Source organism: Esox lucius, chromosome 14 (genome assembly GCF_011004845.1).
Source record: "Esox lucius isolate fEsoLuc1 chromosome 14, fEsoLuc1.pri, whole genome shotgun sequence".
Taxonomy (NCBI): domain Eukaryota; kingdom Metazoa; phylum Chordata; class Actinopteri; order Esociformes; family Esocidae; genus Esox; species Esox lucius.
Window position 1 is genome coordinate 20,828,515 of NC_047582.1, and position 20,625 is coordinate 20,849,139.

At 41.3% G+C, this 20,625-nt stretch overlaps 1 protein-coding gene across 2 annotated transcripts in view; it reads left to right on the forward strand.

The window, feature by feature from the left end:
• atp2a2b (ATPase sarcoplasmic/endoplasmic reticulum Ca2+ transporting 2b) overlaps positions 1–16,904 on the forward strand; it is a 32,560-nt gene extending 15,656 nt beyond the window's left edge. The window contains exons 6-22 of one of the 2 annotated variants that reach the window (XM_010877459.5): positions 1,952–2,032; positions 2,707–2,792; positions 3,977–4,274; positions 4,362–4,528; positions 7,591–7,679; positions 8,462–8,564; positions 8,703–8,834; positions 9,028–9,147; positions 9,317–9,535; positions 9,960–10,295; positions 10,473–10,693; positions 10,885–11,087; positions 11,343–11,428; positions 11,506–11,639; positions 11,810–11,927; positions 12,100–12,226; positions 15,900–16,904. In XM_010877459.5, coding sequence (XP_010875761.1) covers positions 1,952–2,032; positions 2,707–2,792; positions 3,977–4,274; positions 4,362–4,528; positions 7,591–7,679; positions 8,462–8,564; positions 8,703–8,834; positions 9,028–9,147; positions 9,317–9,535; positions 9,960–10,295; positions 10,473–10,693; positions 10,885–11,087; positions 11,343–11,428; positions 11,506–11,639; positions 11,810–11,927; positions 12,100–12,226; positions 15,900–15,910 — 2,531 coding nt within the window. In that variant the 3' untranslated portion in view covers positions 15,911–16,904. Of the gene's footprint in view, positions 1–1,951; positions 2,033–2,706; positions 2,793–3,976; positions 4,275–4,361; positions 4,529–7,590; positions 7,680–8,461; positions 8,565–8,702; positions 8,835–9,027; positions 9,148–9,316; positions 9,536–9,959; positions 10,296–10,472; positions 10,694–10,884; positions 11,088–11,342; positions 11,429–11,505; positions 11,640–11,809; positions 11,928–12,099; positions 13,651–15,899 lie in introns of those variants that run through there. The other variant, XM_010877457.5, reaches the window with a different exon arrangement.
• Positions 16,905–20,625: the final 3,721 nt, after the last annotated feature.

The window sequence follows — 20,625 nt, forward strand, 5'->3', positions numbered from 1 at the left end:
CAGGAGTACATCAACTGACTCAGCACTTTTTGTTGGAGAGATAGCTATTGCTTCCATAAACTGAGCATTGGTACTCTCATTAATGTACCTTTTCTTAACAGAAACGGAGACCTTTAGAGATCTAGAATGTGGACTTGAGTGTCTGTACGCTCTTTCACATGTTGAGTGAGATCAAAAGTGTGAAGTAGTGCAAAAAGTTATTCAGCTTTATTTTCTGTACCATTGTCTATGTGGATGTTAAAATCCCCTGTAATAATAAACAAGTTATAATCAACTGATATAACAGAGTAGTTCAGCAAAATCATCAATAACACTTGCAGAATATAGCGTTATTTGTGCAGGGATGGATTTATTGTGTGGATCTCCCTAGCAAAGATTCCCTTTGCCCACCCGCATCCCCTACCACTGCACTGTGGATCTGATCAAAATAGTTTTTCCATTTTTGGATGTGTGTTTGTCAGGTTTCATGCACCCCCTCCAGCCCAAAAGGGCACTGGGGAGGCCCAAGGGTTAGTTTACATGTCTGTCAACATGGTCCTCAGGACTGGTAAAGTAAAAAGTATTTTTTCAGGCAATTGTTCGTTTGTGCGTTCAGCGGTTACAGTAACTTTGTATTATGAAATCACATAAAAAAATATACAGCTCTGGAAAAAACTGAGACCACTGCACCTTTTTCTTTCCTTTTCAAAAAAGTTGAAAAGAAAAGTTTTGAGTGAGGAACAGAAGTGTATTTTGCTTTCTCTATCAACCCCCCTGCCTGAAGCAAATAGTGTATTAACCAACTGTTCCTAATAAATGTTACGATCCTTTGTCCCTTTCCATAATGCAAACACCTTTTAGTGAATGGGAGACTTTTTGGGGTCGGGACTCGTTTTGGTGGGTTAGCATTCAGATTAGGTTCCCAGTGGAACATATATTTTCTTTAATATTAATTTCTATCAACTGTTATCTAACAGTGTGTTGGTGGAGGAATGGACATTAACTATGGCCTTCCTTTTTACCTTTTTTTACCCTGGTTGTATGAAAATATTTACTGTGGTGACCTGGGAGCATTTAGTGTTAACTGTCTTGGTCAGAGATGCTTGAGCTTTTGCTGTGTTTCTCCTGCTGTACAAACATTTATTTTTATTTAACTACAGAAACATTCCTCCTGCAAACATTATAGTATTGTTGTATAAGTTATTTATTTCCAGGTATTTTCTTTTCTTTTTGTGATGATCACAGGGTAGATATGTTTACACCCCTACTCTGAATTACAACAGGGTGTTTTCCAATATGAACTTGAGCCTTTCTGTTGCCTTCCATTCCTACTCATGCTTCATTTGTACTGTGAGATATAATATTGTTTGTTCACCTGCGGGCTTGTAACTGATACTGCACATAGCTACTTGAGTCTTCATTTAAGAAGTTGCTGAACTGTCAATCCATGGGCGCGTCAGTGCCAAATTTTGTATTTTTGCCAATGTCGATATGATAGAACATGTTACCTTGCAAATTAAGCAAGCTATGCTGTGACAGGACCATTAGACCCACGATCTCATAGTATGTTTTATTAATGCTGTTATGTTCTGATCCAATGCTGGAGCACACCCACTCCTATTCATTATTTTCTAGCCTAGTCATTTAAATGTTTTGTGAACTATGCGTCCTGTTATTATTTAATGTGCATTATATATTTACAAAATAACTATAGTTATCAACTAAATAACTGTTGATTGCATAAAATATTGAATAATTCTTCCTCAAATTAAGTGGACAGTGATGCAGTAATTTTTCTTCAGAGTAATTTGAGAGAACCTGCCACTGAGTACTTTTTTTTTTATGAGGCATTCGTTGCCATAGAAATGTGCCTGGCCTAAATGTGACCCCCATTCTTATGACCAGTTATCTCACGCTGAACTCTGAGTTTACAATTGTTATCTCACTAAATGGTGTCTTATTTTCTCCACAGTTGGTGACAAAGTTCCTGCAGACATTAGACTCACTTCTATCAAATCCACAACGCTAAGGGTGGACCAGTCCATTCTGACAGGTGGGACCTTGGCACACAGATTTCTTCATGTTTTTTGCAGCAGAATAGTTTCAAATGTGCTTGGCCATTGTTTGTGTACTCAGAAAAGTAGGGCAAGATGACCCAGATTAACCATATTTCCTCCTTGTAGATTGTATTGAACATTTGTATGTGCTGATGTATGGGCTCCTGGTTTGAGTCACCATTTTGTTATTTTTCAAGCAACTTTATGATTTGGCACACTCACTGATTCAAGGTTTTAATTTGAAGTCATCAGCAGTGCTTGGTACGAAGTGGGAAGAGAGGATGGACTGTTAGAGGAATGAATATACAAATCTCCGGACTTACATAGAGACAGGGATATGAAAGATGGGTAAAAGAGGGTTATGATAAGCTACTCTTGAAAACCTGGTTTTTCTCCACTGCCTTAATTGGTTGCATGGAAGAGGTATTTCAGTTGCTTTTCTCTGTGGGGAATGCACTCAGTTGATTGCCCACAAGGCTTTGCGCCCTTTTGCGCTGCAGTCAGTAGCAGTAGTGTGCAAGTGTCTTTGATGTAGTGTTTCATAATTGGCAGGTCTGTTTAGTCAGCTGTGAAGTGAGTCTACACCCATCTTGTGCAAAATGTCAACCCGTCACCACACTGCTCTGTGGAAGTGCTGCGTTGCTTGATCTTTCTCGTTTTTCCCCTTCAGGAGAATCTGTTTCTGTGATAAAGCACACTGACCCTGTGCCTGACCCCCGGGCGGTCAACCAGGACAAGAAGAACATGCTCTTTTGTGTGAGTCTCTAGAAAACCATTAAGCGCCTCTTTCCTCCCTTCCCTTTTCATCTGCTCTTTTCAGAAAGGGATCCTCTCATTATTGCTTGGCCAGATAGCCTTTACCGGCCTGTGTTCTCCTCTTTCTCTCTCCTCTCAGTCACCCTCACATACTTCTCCCTTTGATTTTGATGACAGGCCTATTCTGTCCTGTCCTCCAGCCATCCTGTTCGTACCTTCTTCTAGGGTGAATTGAAATGGGCATTACAACTTATGAACAATAGAATAAAAGCATATGCTTAAATGGTGTGCATGAGATGTTGTGCATTTATTTTAATTCATTTGGAGAAAAACAGTTAATCCACCTCTATGTTGCTTGAACTGTAAGTACATTTTATAACCAAATAAACTGATAAGAGTTCTTAGATGGGTTTTGAATTGACAGGTGCTCTCCAGTCACATAGTCATCTCTCAGAAATGTATTTTTTATACAAAAGTCAGTTTAAGTACACTACCCGGTAAATGGGAACCGATTGATCCTACATTCAGTGAGTCACGTGGCCGTGGTTTGCTATAGAAGTGTAGCTGGCATGCATGAGGTCACACACTTACTGTTTGACTGAATATTAGATATGTGCTCCGGTTCCTCAATCTCAGAAATGGCTGCTTCTCTGCAGCTTTTTGATGAGTTGAGTTGAATGAAAGTGTGCAAACTAACAGGATGCCCACAAACAGGCTCAATAATATTAGATCTTGCAAGGTGGAGTTTGTTGTCCCTCGTCACAGATGGGTTATTGAAGATGACCACATGGTTTTACTCCTATTAGTTGAAAAGTAACTGGTCCGTTTCTTCATTTTGGAAGTGTTAATTAGTGCCAGAGTATTCCCCGGTATGATCATAGCCCAATTTATACTTAGTAGTGTAATGTTTCACCAAACCCATGGTTAGGTACTTGGTGGTTTTGTGTTCAGTGGTGTAGGATGGAATAGAAAAGGTCTGGTTGGTTGCATTCATATACTTTGGACTGGAAATGCAGGTGGGTCAAATGGCAAACAAGAAATCCAACTATAATGCTTTTTCTGTCAACAAATGTTCTTCCTGTGCACATTGCAACCAGAATCAAGGTCCCCATACTAAAACAGCCTATTTCAAACACGTGTACCATGACACCCCCCAATGCCAACGCCTTTACTCTCCTCCACAGGGCACAAATATAGCAGCGGGTAAGGCAGTAGGCGTGGTGGTGGCCACAGGTGTCAATACTGAGATTGGAAAGATCCGTGACGAGATGGCGGCCACTGAGCAGGAGCGAACGCCACTGCAACAGAAGCTGGATGAGTTCGGGGAGCAGCTGTCCAAGGTCATCTCGCTCATCTGCATCGCCGTGTGGCTCATCAACATCGGCCACTTCAGCGACCCCGTCCATGGAGGTTCCTGGATCCGCGGCGCCGTCTACTACTTCAAGATCGCCGTGGCCCTGGCCGTGGCCGCCATCCCCGAGGGTGAGGCTGCTTGGGAGATTGAGGCAAGGCCGTGGATACATGGCGTTGGTATGGGTAGCCTCTTCATTACCTCCGTCTGTTTACCAGGTCTGCCTGCCGTCATCACCACCTGCCTGGCCCTAGGAACTCGCCGGATGGCCAAGAAGAACGCCATCGTTCGCAGCCTGCCCTCCGTGGAGACCCTGGGCTGCACCTCCGTCATCTGCTCGGACAAGACCGGCACCCTCACCACCAACCAGATGTCTGTTTGCAGGGTGAGTCCTCTTCCCCAGAGCGTGTGGTGTGGTGGAGCAGGTTTCAGGAGGAGGAGGTAGGGCTGATGTTTTCTGTTGGATTATGTCAGACACTACCCTGGTGTCTGCGCTACTTCTTAGGAACATGTTTACAGTGGTGGAGGCATGTAGGAAGATGACTGCGACAATATGACATCCAGCCACTAAGCCCCTGAAGGCCTGCCAGTGAATATACAAATCCCCCGCTGATCAACGTAGAAGTCATGCAGCAGCACCTCCTTACAGCTTGCATCTTAGCACAAGGTTTTAGCACTTCTCTGTACTGGCTGGGTGAGGCCCTGATGAGCTAAAAAGAAAATACAGCAGGTTCTTTTAAATGACTGTATGTACATTAAGTGAAGTTGTAGGGCTCTCTAAGCTCAACTTTACTAGTCTATGTTGGCTTATGTAGCTGAATATCTGCCAAAGGAGCAGACTGTTTTCTTGCTAACCTCTGATCTTGGATTCAGAGAATGAGGAGAGAGAAAACCATAAGGAGTGGTCATTTGATAGTGGATCTATCCCTAGTGTTTTGTAAAGTTTGAAAGGCGACCATATAATGAAGGGGCATGGTTTCATTGAAATCGGAAAGTAGCGGTTATGTAATGTTCTTGTATTGACTGAATTATATTAGATTGATTGCATTTGCCCAACATTGTATACCTCCCTGGCCCTGTGAATATGGTGACCTTATGCGATACAGCCTCACTCCCCCCAGCATCTTTTCCCAATGGTCTCCACTGCTATTCTTGCTGTCTAGCGTGCTATACTAATCTGTATGCAGCATTCTGTCATTTGCAGTAGTGTTGCATAACTGACCTTGTGTTTTAGATCTCTCCTTTGCTCTGAATTTGAGTGGTCTCTAATGCATCACAGAATGCAAGTTCACACAACACTGTGCTGCCTATAACAGCGCAATTTAACATGCCAACATCACAAGTTCTTGGAATGCAAGAGAGAGGATTCGAGCAAGGGGAAGAAGTTACTAGTATACTTTTGAGTTATTCTTGTTGCAATACGGAGATTTGGAAAGCTCTACAATTAGCCTGCTGGCGTAGAGGAATGTTATTTAAAGTGAATGTAGCTTTTTTTGGCTGCATCCCTGACGTCATGGCCCTTTTGAAGTCTGTGCTGTGCTTAAGGAGAGAAGGGAAAGAACACCGGTTCATCCTTTTATTTAGATAGTTCTCTGTATCCTGCCTTAATGTTCTGCGGAGCCGGCACCCCAGAGATTTGTGTGTGTGTTGCATGCCAGCTGTGGAGGAGGTATGCTTAACCTCCTAGTCAAACACTCACTGTTTCTCACACACATCCTTCCACTTTTTTCCCTCTCCATCATGCTTTGTTTAGATTTTTTCCTTTGCTTTCTGTCTCCTCTCATCCCTCTCTTTACTTCCTGTCTCCTTGCTGATTCTTTCCCTCCACTGGTCTACCTTCTTGCTGCTTTTTCTACCTTATGGAGAATTTATGTACTACTCCTATTGCTCTTCTGTCAGACTGTCTGGGTTCCCATAAATCTACTTAGAGGTGACATCCACACATTCATCCCAGCATGGAGAGGAATCAGTTCCTCTAGTCTTCTATTATGTGAGATGACATCTCTTTCAGAGACATTCAGTAGTTGGTGTAAAGTGTGCTTGATCATTAGTGTGTTTGTTTCCAGGTGCTGGTACAATTTATTGATTTTAAATGATTTGTTATACGTTGTGGTCTATTTATTTTGTGATAGATCGTCGCCCCCTACTGGATAGTGCCAGTAACATGGCATTTGTATTGACTTATAATAGGCTCTGTGCCCAAGTGTATGGACGAACTTCCGCTTTAGCCAGATGTCGGCATATCATTTTCCGGTTTACTTAAGGCGATCACCCGCGTCGCCCAACATTTCAGTTTTTAGTAGATGTCTCCAAGACCTGCCTAAAATAAGCATTAGTGATGTCCATCGAATTGTTGATGCTTGGTCCCCTGCTCCAACAAGCAAGCGGAAACAAGGGATTCAAACTCTACATATCGAGTTATCTGCACAACTATGAGGGTAAGTAGTTTACTGTGGTGTGCCGGCCGGCTATCGGCTAAGCTAGTTAGCGACGTGTTCCTTTTTAGTGTAGTATTATGCAGGACAATAGAATGCATAAAAATTCACCCTAGCCTCACAAACGGCAAAAGAACGCTGGCTGAGCTGGAACGCTAGCGCGTCCCCATAGCAAGTGAATTAAAACGAACCTTCGTTCAGTCTCTTCAACCTGAATGAAGCTTAAAATTCCATAGCCTCAAAAAAGCACCAAAACAGGTCTCTTTTATTTTACTACACTAACCTCATTTCACAACGAAACTGAAAAATAACAACTGGCATAGGAAGTAAACATCTTGTCCTATATGGTATTAATTGCGCTTAAACCTGCGTTACGTGGACGTATATTAAAAATCGCCTTTTCTGATTATTTCTAGTCTAGCGTTTGAAGTCATTGAATGGCGCAAGCCATATTTTATTAAAAAGAGGACATTCTCCTAATTAAAATGATGCCCCCTTGTACCTTGAAACTTAAATGACTCACGTACATTATATTTCTTTTTTTCGTACAACAACATCACTCATCTTGTTGTGAGTTTAGGTGTTTACTAATGCGGTTGAGTATTAGTAAGTAAACCGGAAACTGCAATACCGACTTCTAGACAAAAGCGGAAGTTCCTCTCTACGCTGGTGCACAGAGTCTATAGGCCTAGTCATTATGTTAAGGTCAGTGGTTAGCCAGGATAACAACTTGACTAAAACTGTTTTGGTCCAATCAGGTCTGGTGTAGACTGGGACATGTTTGTGTAGGGATCAATTTTTGCTCTGATAGTTCTTAGGTCCATCCTAGTTCCCATGAAGAAAGGAATTAATCAATATTGGGTGTATGTAGGTCTAATTTTCTTCAAGTCCATGGCAAACGTTATGAACCTGCCGCCCACTACTGTGTTATTTCAGCAGTTGCAGAGTACTTGCGGTTGTCTAAGTGGACGGATGTGACATGTGAGCGTCTGTTCCTGTGTTTGTGTTCTAGATGTTCATTATAGACCAGGTGGAGGCAGATGGATGCTCCCTCAAGGAGTTCACCATCACTGGCTCCACATACGCCCCTGAGGGACAAGTGTGAGTAGAAACACACACACACACACACACACATCGGATGGGGATCCCCCGAACGTCACAACATAATTTGATCACGATGCTTCCATACAATTATGCATTGATTTTTTTTACAGTTAGGATTTCCTATTCCATTGCCCTCCATATGCAGGGCTCCAGACTGACATTTTAACAAGTACCACTAACTTTGTAGGTTGGTGGCACCAGCCCAGGATTTGGTTACAGGCAACAAAGTGACCATTAAACAATAGAGCGGATGGGATTACTCATTTATTTTAAGTGATTCAGCGTGTTTTTCTAGTTCTATAGTTGTCATGAAACCTCAAAAGCTAGATGGTAGCTAGACTAAATTATGACTCATAGGATAGGAACCAAAGTGTTTCAGTGTTCCTTTTGTTTTATTGCATATGAATAGACACATCTAAACAAGGAATTTAAATAGGCTCTTTGATTCTGAACATACTGTTGAAAAACATTTTAATCTATGCTGGTAGCACTATAGTTAACATTTCTTTGAACTAGTTGAGTGAGACTAAATGGAATTTAGCAAATGTAAGCCAGCTACCTAGCAATTTGGTGATCATTATTGTTTTCGGCAATGTCACTTAAAGCTTACTAGCATTACTTCCAGAGAGCAACACACAACTCCGATTATCCCTAATCCTGGATTTAATTATCAGGAATACAGAAAACGTGGTTAAATATAAAGAAGCAATGCGTTCTTAGAACTACAAACAACAATGATTGCAAGACCAAATCCCTGAGCAGTTGTCTTTTTAATCCAGGTATCACGATGGTAAACCAGTGAAGACCTCCCAGTATGATGGCTTAGTGGAGATGGCCACCATCTGTGCGCTGTGTAACGACTCCTCCCTGGATTACAATGAGGTTTGTACACTTTGCAAACTTCACTGGTAGGTTCCTGCTGGTTGGTAATTATCTGCCGTCATCAGTACTTGAATCTGTGTGTAAACTGATTTGTCGATGGTCAATGCTTCTATGCGTTTTGTTTGCTTTTTTTTTCAGACCAAAGGTGTGTATGAGAAGGTTGGCGAGGCCACAGAGACTGCCCTCACCTGCCTGGTGGAGAAGATGAATGTATTTGACACAAATGTCAAGGGCCTGTCCAAGATCGAGAGAGCCAACGCCTGTAACTCAGTAAGACACAATCCACTTCGCTGTTTATCCCAATACACAACTTACCCTATTCCCTTTATATGGCACTACTTTTGACCAGAGCCTTATGGAACTTGAGTGGTCAAAGTAGTGCACTATATGCTCTAAGTACAGTGTGGTCCTCTGCTTTCAGGCCTTTCTGCATCTTGTTAAGGATGTTTCCTCTGTATTCCAGGTGATCAAGCAGCTGATGAAGAAAGAGTTCACCCTGGAGTTCTCCAGAGACAGGAAGTCTATGTCTGTTTACTGCACCCCCAACAAGGCCCGCTCCTCCATTGGCAAGATGTTTGTCAAGGTAATAATGGTGATCAATCACGTTCCTGGCATGCAAATGCTCCAATCACACCATCAAGGAGTAGGACATTTTCTGAAAACGTATAGCTAGCACCATATAAACTCCAACTAAAAAGAGGCTTTATTTCCTGTACTCTGAGGCTTTCTCTGTTTTTGTTTCATTCACCCAGGGAGCCCCAGAGGGAGTGATTGATCGGTGTACTCATGTGCGTGTGGGCGGGAGCAAGGTGCCTCTCACCCCAGGCATCAAGGCCAAGGTGCTGTCCGTGATCAGGGAGTATGGGACAGGGCGCGACACCCTGCGCTGCTTAGCCCTGGCCACAAGGGACAACCCCATCGCCAAAGAAGACATGGTGCTGGAAGACTCCAACCGCTTCATTGAATACGAGGTGGGAAAACTGAGGTCTTCGTGAAGTAGCAGCGACAGGAATAGCCAACCATGTATTCAGAGAGCTAATGCCCTGTCAGACATGTTACAACAGTGTGGCTCATTGAAAAGGGGAAATGTGATGAGGCTGTAGATAGTCCTATGTGTATATTTGAACAGGAAGGCACAGGGGTGGTATATAGACTATAAGAGCTGATCTTAGGCATGATGCATCAGTGTTTTTGACAATATACATCAAACCCCTGAGATGTTTTGTTGGTATTATAAACCGGTTACCAGCGCAATGACATACATTTACAATAAACAGTAAAAACGTATTTGATTTAATACCCAGGGTGTATACCACCTCATATCATCCAGCATTCAGGAATTGAGCCACCTTGTTTGTAATTGAACTTTCTCTTATCCCCTGCGCCTCTAACCAGACGGACCTGACATTTGTGGGCTGCGTGGGCATGCTGGACCCCCCGAGAGCTGAGGTGGCCGCGTCCATCAAGCTGTGCCGCATGGCGGGCATCCGGGTCATCATGATCACCGGCGACAACAAAGGCACGGCCGTGGCCATCTGCCGCCGCATCGGGATCTTCAGCGACAGCGACGATGTCTCCTCTATGGCTTTCACAGGACGCGAGTTCGATGACCTGTCGCCTGCCGCCCAGCGAGATGCGGTGGTCAAGGCCCGCTGCTTTGCCCGCGTAGAGCCGTCCCACAAGTCCAAGATAGTGGAGTTTCTGCAGTCAATGGATGAGATAACAGCCATGGTGAGACATTTCCCCTTCAGTTTCTCTTAAATGAATCTCTGCCGCGGCTCTGCCTTTCGTGATTGGTAGGCCTTCAAAACGAGTCAGCGTTTCTGTGGTTAAACTGAAGTTCTACGCGTGTCCTGTTGAACAGTCCCTGAGGTAGTTAACTCTTGCTTGTCCTTTCCCCTTGACCAGACTGGCGATGGAGTGAATGATGCCCCTGCTCTGAAGAAGGCGGAGATTGGCATCGCTATGGGTTCAGGCACAGCTGTTGCAAAGTCGGCCTCTGAGATGGTCCTGGCCGATGACAACTTCTCCACCATCGTGGCAGCCGTGGAGGAGGGCCGGGCCATCTACAACAACATGAAGCAGTTCATCCGCTACCTCATCTCCTCCAACGTGGGAGAAGTTGTCTGGTGAGGGTTGTAGCTTTGTCCCCTGTGATGCCCTATTTCCATTTGAAATACTCTCTGGTCAGTGGTGGTGCTCTATATCAGGAAGAGGGTTTAGTTTGGCATCTTCTCTCCTAAATGAGAACATAAGTAAAAGGTCCTTATTTTCAGGCTAACATGCCTCCACCCCCTATTTTTTCCCACCATTCCTGTAGCATCTTTCTGACGGCAGCTCTGGGCTTCCCGGAGGCTCTGATTCCCGTCCAGCTGTTATGGGTCAACCTGGTGACAGACGGCCTCCCTGCCACCGCCCTGGGCTTCAACCCTCCTGACCTGGACATCATGAACAAGGTCCCCCGCAATGCACGTGAGCCCCTGATCTCTGGGTGGCTGTTCTTCAGATACCTCGCCATTGGATGTGAGTGGGTTTTTGAAGAGATGTTTTTCTGTTAGTTGAACAAGTGTTTATGATACAAAAGCCCAATCCAGTTCCAGGTACGGTCCTGTATGTTTTCTCTCCGAATCTAACTTGCCCGATCCTAATGATTAACTGGAGGAAATGCTGAAACAGTGTAGTTCCAACTGGAGTAGGAGGTAGCCTACAGGATGGCACTTGTCCCTTGGGATGCCCTGGTTCAGGATGTGGTGTGGATCCTGTGCTCTGCCTCCTCAGGTTATGTGGGTGCAGCCACGGTCGGTGCAGCTGCCTGGTGGTTTGTCGCGGCTGAGGATGGACCAAGAGTCACCTTTTACCAACTGGTAGGAGAACACTCTCTATCTCTGGGGCTCTCCTTTATCTCTGGGGCTCCCATAACACTTCCCACATCTTCCCACAGAGCCACTTCCTGCAGTGTGGTCCTGAGAACCCAGAGTTTGAGGGTTTGGATTGTGAGCTGTTTGAGTCCCCCTACCCCATGACCATGGCCCTGTCTGTGCTAGTCACCATTGAGATGTGCAACGCCCTCAACAGGTCTGACTATGCCACTACATCTTTCACGTTCCCTGTCTTAAATCAACCGTTGCTTTAGACTTGTTGTGTAAGGTTGTGAAATTAATGAGTGTACATGGTTAAATTATTGGAGGTTAGGTCCCATATCTATGATCAGAGGCTTAACCCAGTTGTCTTCCTCTGCCCCTCAGTGTGTCAGAGAACCAGTCCCTGCTGCGGATGCCCCCCTGGGAGAACGTCTGGCTGCTGGGAGCCATCTGCCTCTCTATGTCCTTGCATTTCCTCATTCTTTATGTGGAGCCCCTGCCAGTGAGAATACCTGCAATATCAATTACCCTGAGAAAGTGGAATGCTTTCTAGAACATACTGAAGTCGTTGTTTCTTAAAGTGAAATGCTAGTGTCATGGATGAACTGGGTGCTGCAATGTTGGGAGTGGATTATATATTATTCTCCTCACCCTGGTTGTCTTCTCTTCTACAGATTATCTTCCAAATCACCCCTCTAAACCTGACCCAGTGGCTGATGGTGCTGAAGCTCTCTCTCCCTGTCCTCCTGCTGGATGAGGTCTTAAAGTTAGCAGCCAGAAACTACATGGAGAACTATCCTGGTAAAGAGCTGGAGAAGCCCAGCAGCAAAGGTTGCTCCCTTTCTGCATGCATGGAGGGCATCTCCTGGCCGTTTGTGGCCCTCACCTTCCCCCTGGTGCTGTGGATCTACAGTACCGACACTAACATGGCAGACATGTTCTGGTCCTGACTGACTTGAGCACAACCCTCTCCCTCCATGTGTGTGTGTGTGTGTGTGTGCATACCTAGAGAAGAGTGTGTGTTTGTGTAGACATAGTGAGTGCTTGCGTGTTGGGGAGGACAGAGTTTAACACACAAAACCTAACAAATAATATAAAAATGTTACAATCAAAAATTCCTTCAGAGATTTTGTGAATGGAGAGGCTTTTGTGCGTGTGTCTGTTTGACCATCACTCCTGTAGCTCTGGACTATTTTCTGGTTGGAACAGAAAATACATTTTCTTTTTTTTTTATTGTTGATATTGCCTTTTAAATTTGTATTTTTAATGATTTGGGATTATAATTTTGTCTCAATTCTCTACAGAAATAGATTCCTCCTTTTTGCGCCTCCCTTTTCTTACGAGTATACAAATTAGATATTTAAATGCAGTCCATTGACCTGTACAGAGATTTAACACTATTTTATGCAACCTACTTTTAATTTTTTTTCTCCATCACTTTGTAAATTGTTGGAACAAATTGCAGGCGGAGGGGCTCAGAGAAACGTGTAGGGTTACCTTCTAATGTTTACCACTGTCTTCAGTATGAACGTAGAACTATCTCAGAGCAAATGGACAAGCACCGGATTGCAGGAGATTGGTATGACAAGGGTTTGTGATCAGTCATAGTGTGTGTGCATGCATCGTTAAAAACAATAGTATCCTGAATATGGATCTGCATGTTTTTTTTGACCTAGCATGAACTTTACATGGTTTTTCATTTATAATTGAGTCATGTCTCCCCTACATCAATGTACAAATGACCTTCATAGATTTTTTTTTTTTAAAGATAACTCGTTGATTTGAAAAGCCAGTTTTTCTGCACTAGGCAGAGCACAGCTACCTCAATATGATCGATTTTGCTAATTTCTAGGGACTTTCTCCTTACGTGGCTTTATTGTCTTTATCCAACATGTAGTCGATGTACAGTAGTAACTAGACGTGAGATTGGCCCCCATTTCCTTGTGCAGAAAAGAACAAATCAGCCCTCTAGTAACTTGTTTTAGGATATTTTGTCTTTTAACAAGGTAAACTTCCATTAACTTTATTTTTATTGTAGGCAAGATGGGTGGGTTTAAATGTTGCCGTGTCTGTGGCTCATGAACATGATTGAAAGGCAAAAATTGAAAATAAAACTAAAAATGTTTTCCAGTTGACTATTCCAACAATGATCGTGCGAAAAATAATTACCCCATTGTTTTTATTTTTTATACTTAAAAAAAAAATACACTCATGAACCCTTTGAATCAAAGTGTTTTTGTCTTTCTTTATCAGAACTGAGATAATGTATATGGATAATTTCTATGTACTGTGGTTTTTGTACATACTTGAAAATAGATGAATATAGATGATGTACAGTGTCTTTGAATACTTCATGCTTATTGGACCCAACTTGGCTGGCAGGATGTGTTAACATAGAACTGATCTAGTATTTTTAACTCTGGGGAGTTTTAATAGTCCCAATGAGTGTAGTCCCAACATGTCCATACCATCACGCTGGTACTGTTGATTAAATAGCATTTGTTTCAGCAATCCAATGTGGAAACATCTGTGTGAAGCATGTCTTTCGTTAGAGGCCTTGATTTGAGTGCACTGTGTGCTGTGTTCTTTAACAACTGTGCTTTCTCCTTCAATGCCTTCCACTGGCTTACCTTTTCACTAGTGAGTATTCCCTTTCTCACCCACACTCTTTAACACACCAAGCACTAAACACCCAACATATTTGCAGATGTAGCTGTACAATGTTGATCAATTGCAGGTATCAGCATTTTCTTTCTGTTGCCTTAAACAATTGCCGTTGCCCATCTCAGATCATTAAGATCAATACATTTCTGCTGTCAGTATGGGTTAGTTTTCTGTCTGGTGCTCATGCAGCTCTCTGCTGTCACTGCACCTTGATGTCTGGGCCTGCAAGAAATATCAGAAATGTGTCTGACTGGAAATCAATTCAGGATTGGCTTTTTAATGGATGGCTGAGGTTATCTGACATCTGGGGGGAAAAACTACTTCGCTACTGATACAGACTTAAGAATATTTCAGTAATTGCAATGTTTTCTTTGACACAATTTTTCTGATGTACACATGACCATTTCCATGCACACCTACACTTGCACCTTAAGCTTAAGCACACAATCACATTTAGTGTTTTTCTGCATGGACAGTCATTTCAGAAAGTAGTCAGACACTTCAACTTTCTTCCAAAAAAAATCACCCCCAATCTGCAGACAATATTCCTTAATGAAAAAGTGAGAACATGTTTTTAGAAATGTATGCCAGTTTAATAAAAATAAACTGAAATGTAATGTACTTACGGTTTTAGACCCTTAAATCAGTACTTTTCAGAAGTGCTTTGGCAGTGATCACTGCTTTGAGTCTTCTTGGGCTGTTCCTCCAACTCTTTCTTACCAATCCTCTCGAGCTCTTTCAGATTTGATGAGGGGTCCTTCAGGTCTCCCCACAGATGTTCAATGGGGTTTAAGTCCGGATTTGGCTGGGCCACTCAAGGCCACAGACTCTTTCTGAAGCCACTACTCTAGTCCTGGTTGTGAGCTTTAGGTCATTGTGCTGAAAGATGAATCTTTGCCCCAGTTTTTTGGAGTTTTAAAGGAACCCTCTGTTCATCCTTCACTCGATCCCACTCAGTCTGAGTCCCTGTCGCTGAGAAGCATCCCTATGCTTCACCAAAACCATGTATTTATGGTATTTGCTAAGTAATGTGCGGTACTTTTGTTGCCAGACGGTGCTTGGCATTAAGGACTAATGTTTCAGTTTTCGTCTTGCCTTTAAGTGCTGTTTAGCAAACTCCTGGATGCATGTCAAATGCCACATACTCAATAGTCAATACCATCTAGCGACTCTACCATAAAAGCATAATTTACTTGCTGCAGAGATGGTTGTCCTTGACAGGTTCTTCCATCCCTGCAAATAAACTCTGTTTTCTAGGAAATGTCTTTGTGGTTCCAAACTTCAATGTCAAAACGGGGGAGCCCACAGAGGTCCTGCAGACTTGAAATGCTTTTGCAACCTACCCCAAGACTTTACCTTGACATTTCTCAATCTCGAAGTTCTATGAATAGTTCCTTGAACTTCATGCCATTGGTTTTTCCGCTCGCATTCACTGTATGTGGACTAGTGTTTGCCTTTCTATATCATGTCCAATCAATTGAATTTGCCACAGGTTCACTCCAAGTTTTAGACATAAGACGCATCGGAGCTCAATTTGGCAATGGCTCTGGAAACTTCTAAAAATGTGTTTTCTCATTGTGGGTAATTGTGTGGAGATTGATAGCATATTTATTTTATTAATACCTATAAATTCAGCCTATAACACAACATAATGAGGAGAAAGTGAATGTGTCTGAGTACTTCATGAATCTGATGTGTATTTACAACAGATTATTGAACATTGTCATGGATTTACATTTAAAAATATACAAGTATTTAAGATTGTTTGTGCCAATATGTTCTGCTCAATATATTTTCTCTTTCTCTACAGGTGAGGACTAAAACCTGCCATTCAATCTAGTCTAGTAGTATTTATACAGAGACTAGCTGTCCATTTGTGTTGTGGGTTGCACATCAAGACCCATACTATAAATGTGACCTGTGCAGAAATGGGTACAATGCATTTACAGTATATTATCAATGTTATGAAAAAAGACCAAATACTAAGTAGAATGAGATTGTATCATGGGAATGTGTTTGCGGGGTGGGATAGTTTGGGGGAGGGGGTCCGTGTTTCTTATATTGTGGTAAGACTGGCTAGGGATTATGCTGTTTGAACTCTTACATGCCAGGGAAGCCTTCCATACCTCTGACATGCCACCAGGTTAACTATTATAGTTTTATACATGTACACACTAGTGCATGCCCTGCAGCTGTAAGTAGCCATGCAATTTATATTTATATTGTAAAACAATAGTGTAGAATACTGCTTGACATTTCATGATAGATAATTTTACAGAGAAATACACTGTAGTATAACTTATACTATTAAAGGAGCTTTATGTAATATTTTTGATTGGGGCCACCATGCCTCTATTACTGTAAATATAATTACATGCAATAAATATGATATGAAGCTCCTTTAATTGTTTATCACTGATCAAAAATGTTTCCCAAGGACATTGTTTGGGAATTTGCACAAGACTGGGCCAGAGACATTAAGGTCTGAACTTCAACCACATAACCACTCAACTACTGCCTGCGTTAGTTGTGAGAAACCAGGACTGCAGACTGACTCTGATTTTTCAGTGACTTGCAATATAACTGTGTTCTATACCTGTTGGATAAATCTGTCCCTTTTTGTCTTTGCAATATAATGTAACTTATTGAAGCTGCAGTTAAACTGTGACGCGTATATATCTACTGAGAGATGTTTTAACTCACCACCATGTTAAAACAGGAACATCTACATATGAATGATCGTTATCTGTGCTCAATGATTGTAACATGCATTACTGAGATTGAGGTGTCAGTTAAATAAAGTTTTGAAACTGGTTATTGGGGTCTCTATCCTTATTTTAGCCTGAGAGTGCCAGTCTGTGGTGGAATACAGTTTCCTAATTTTGGCCCTGACCCTTTGACCGCCCTAGGCCAATGTTTGTATAGTTGTCTGCATTTCATCTGATAGGGAAACCTGCACATGATCTTGGCATATATTATTACCTTTCCACTACAGCACTTACGTGTTGAGGACTTTAATAAGCCATTCAGTATCCACCTCAGGTGAAAAGCCACAGGGTGGCAGTGTGGCGTCAGGAATTCTTACAAGAAAAGTATCACATCTGCTTGGGATCTTGGTTTCGAATTGAACGTAGCAACACATTTTAAATAAGAAATAACGTTGTTTTGTATTTGGAAAGATTGAGTTATGGTTCCACGAGACATTATTTCTGCACTAGCGCGGTTGGGCAAGTTGGCTAAAACCAGTATTCTTGCTGGCTAATACATGTTATTAACCTAGCCTATTGGGTTCATGCTTTCCATATATTGAGCTAACTTTGGTTATAATAGTATGTAGTCGATCTATGATAAACATTTTTGATTACGTAAAAAAAAATGTTTTGTTTCCGAAGTACTCAAATTTGAACGTTGCCCCTAACAAACAGGCTATGTACGCTTTCCAAGACGAATGACAGGTATCTTTGTAGCTTTCTAGGGGCAGACTAAAAATAGTAATCGTTTTTTACCTCCAGAGTCAAGAAAGAAAACTGGCATGGTCATGGTCTGATTTTAAAATGGAGGATATTTATCAATGGAATGCATTATTGATAGGGTACTAGAGTTTTACGTGTATTTAAAAAAGAAAACCCGTATCACATTTGTGGTTGGCCTTTAACATGTATATTAGGCTATAGTATTTTGAAGCGTTATTTTTTTCATTTAACTATGATTAAGAACATGTTCGTATTTTTAGCAACTACCAGGGAGAAATTTGGGTTAATTGCCTTTCTCATTGACTGAATGACGTTCACCGGGATTGATTTTAGGCCTGAGTTATTTTTTGTTTTACGTTTCACATTCGGGGTTTGCTCGTCAAGAAAGTCCTATAAAGGTGAGATTTATGTGAAATAAGATGCAAGTATAGAATAAGTTACACCCTTTAATTTTGAACAACATTTATTTTCTTTTAGCAGTGCCCAAAAGGACGCTGTATGCTATTTTTGGGCGCGTCTACTGCTTAGGGAACGTCTTAAAAGTTTCAACAACAAAAAAAAAATCTGAACAACACGGTGCATGTATGGTCCCATATATATTAATAACAAAAAACTTGTTTCCAAAAATAAATTGCTGGGTCTCAGGAGGATACACGGTGGGATGCATTAAGATCAACCTGTACCAGAATGATGGGAAGAAAAAGTGTGGAGGAGGCTTGGAACGGCTCATGATCCGAAGCATACCACATCAACTGTAAAACACTGTGGAGGCAGTGTAATGGCATGGGCATGCATGGCTTCCAATGGCACAAGGTCACTAATGCTTATTGATGAGGAGACAGAAGACAGAAGCAGTCGGATGAATTCGGAAGTGTATAGGTATATTGTCTGCTCAGATTCAGCCAAATTCAGTGAAGTTGATTGGACGGAACCTCACTATATTGATGGACAATGACCAAAAACATTGCAAAAGCCACCCAGAAGATTTTAAGGCAAAGAAGAGGAATTTTCTGGAATGGCCAAGTCAAATCAACTGATCTCAATCCGATCGAGCATGCATTTCACTTGCTGAAGACAAAACTTGAGGCAGAAAGACAGCTGCAGTTAAGGCTTGGCAAAGCATCCCGAAGGAGGAAACCCAATGTTTGGTGATGTCCATGCATTCCAGACTTCAAGCAGTCATTGCCTGCAAAGGATTCTTGACAAAGTATTAAAAATGAACATTTTATTTATAATGGTGTTAATTTGTCCAATTACATTTGAGCCTCTGAAATAAGGGGACAGTGTATGAAATTGGTTGCAATTCCTTAACGTTTCATACGATCATTTGGTTCAACCCCTTGAATTAAAGCTGAAAGTCTGCCCTGTAATTGTGTCTCGGTTATTTCATTTCAAATCTATTATTGTGATGTACAGAGCCAAAATTATGACAATTGTGTCAGTGTCCAAATATTTCCAGACCTAACTGTAGGATCGATCCATGAAAAATCAGTGAAATTCAAATTGACAATTGTATTTGAGTGGAGAGATTAATGAACACCCCAATCTTGTTTTTAGGTCTATAGCCCATTTTGATAATGTGCTATTTCAATTTTAAAAAGGATACATTATTGTAAAATTGGAGAAATTTAAAATATAATTGTTTTTAAAATATGTTTTGTATAAAGTCAAGTCTTTTTTTTATTAAATGTGAACCTGATTGAGGAGCAGTAAAGGAAAATGTCATGTTTTTTTGTAAATCTCTATATCACATGGATTGGGATCTCCTACAAAAATAGCCATATAGATGGATGAATTCATGTGAATTCTGTGAAATATCAAATCTTATGTGTATACTCTGGACAAAGAAGGTCACTGAGCAGAGTACAACTTATTTTGGCATATTTTATCTGGATAGGAATCTTTTAAAGGCATTTAATATACGTTGACTAAGTGACAAAGGTAGAATTGGTATGAAAATAAAAACAATAAGGGCTGTATGAGGATAAAAGATAACAACATGTTTGTCTGTAGATCTAAAGCTCATCTATAGTGAATTATTTAAAAATAAATTAAAGGATAAATGTATGCAAAATCAGTGAAATAAAAAATGCAATTCTAGTGGATGTACTCTGGCCATGGAAGGTCAGTGATGAAAGTACAACTGGTTTTAGAAGTATATATCATCTGTATAGGAATCTATTAAAAAAGGCATATCTATGTGAACTAAATGACAGAACTGTAATAAGGATAAATATTTGTATACAAATAACCTAAAGGCATTTAGGAAAATAAGGTGTACCCCTGTGAGGAGGGGTAAAGGAACACTCCACCCCTGTACATAGATCTCTAGCTGATGAGGATTTTGACATATTAAAACAATCTGACTTTTATAATGATAAATACATGCTAAATCAGTTAAATAAAAACTGCAATTACAATGGGTTTACATTGGACAAGGAGGGTCACTGACCAAAGGTGAAGTTGTTTAATAGATACTGTACATGTCCTTTGGATAGTAATCTATTACAAATAGTTAGTAAAATAATTTATGCTCAGCCTATTCGTTTTTTAACATTGTATTTGTACTAACAAATTTATCATTTTAGTATTTTCACCTTTACTCAAGCTCTAAACAATGGGTTCTGCCGATTTTACTTTTTACGACGTTCCCTTGGCCTCAACCAGGTAATATTCCTTATTGAAAGTAACGTAAACTCGATTTTCTATAGGGGAACAGGTAATGCATAGGATGTGACCTGCTCTCTACCTTCATCATTCATCCACCTTCATGTTAATAAAACTCAAACTGAACCAAAAACGAACGCGTCACGTCAAAGTCTTACACAGTTTTGGTCGTGATGTGGAACCCAGTCAAATAAAGACATAGACACGGAATATAAATCGAGACATAATTCTTACCTATGTTATTATGCTTATAGGTTTTGCTGAAATATCTATGAATTTTCCACCACTAGAATCATGTTTTATTATTTGTAATGGAATGATGGGTTGAACAACCAAAAACCCGGTCTCTTTAATTTAACAAAAACCCTAGCAGCGCCACTGTCAATCATTCCGTCT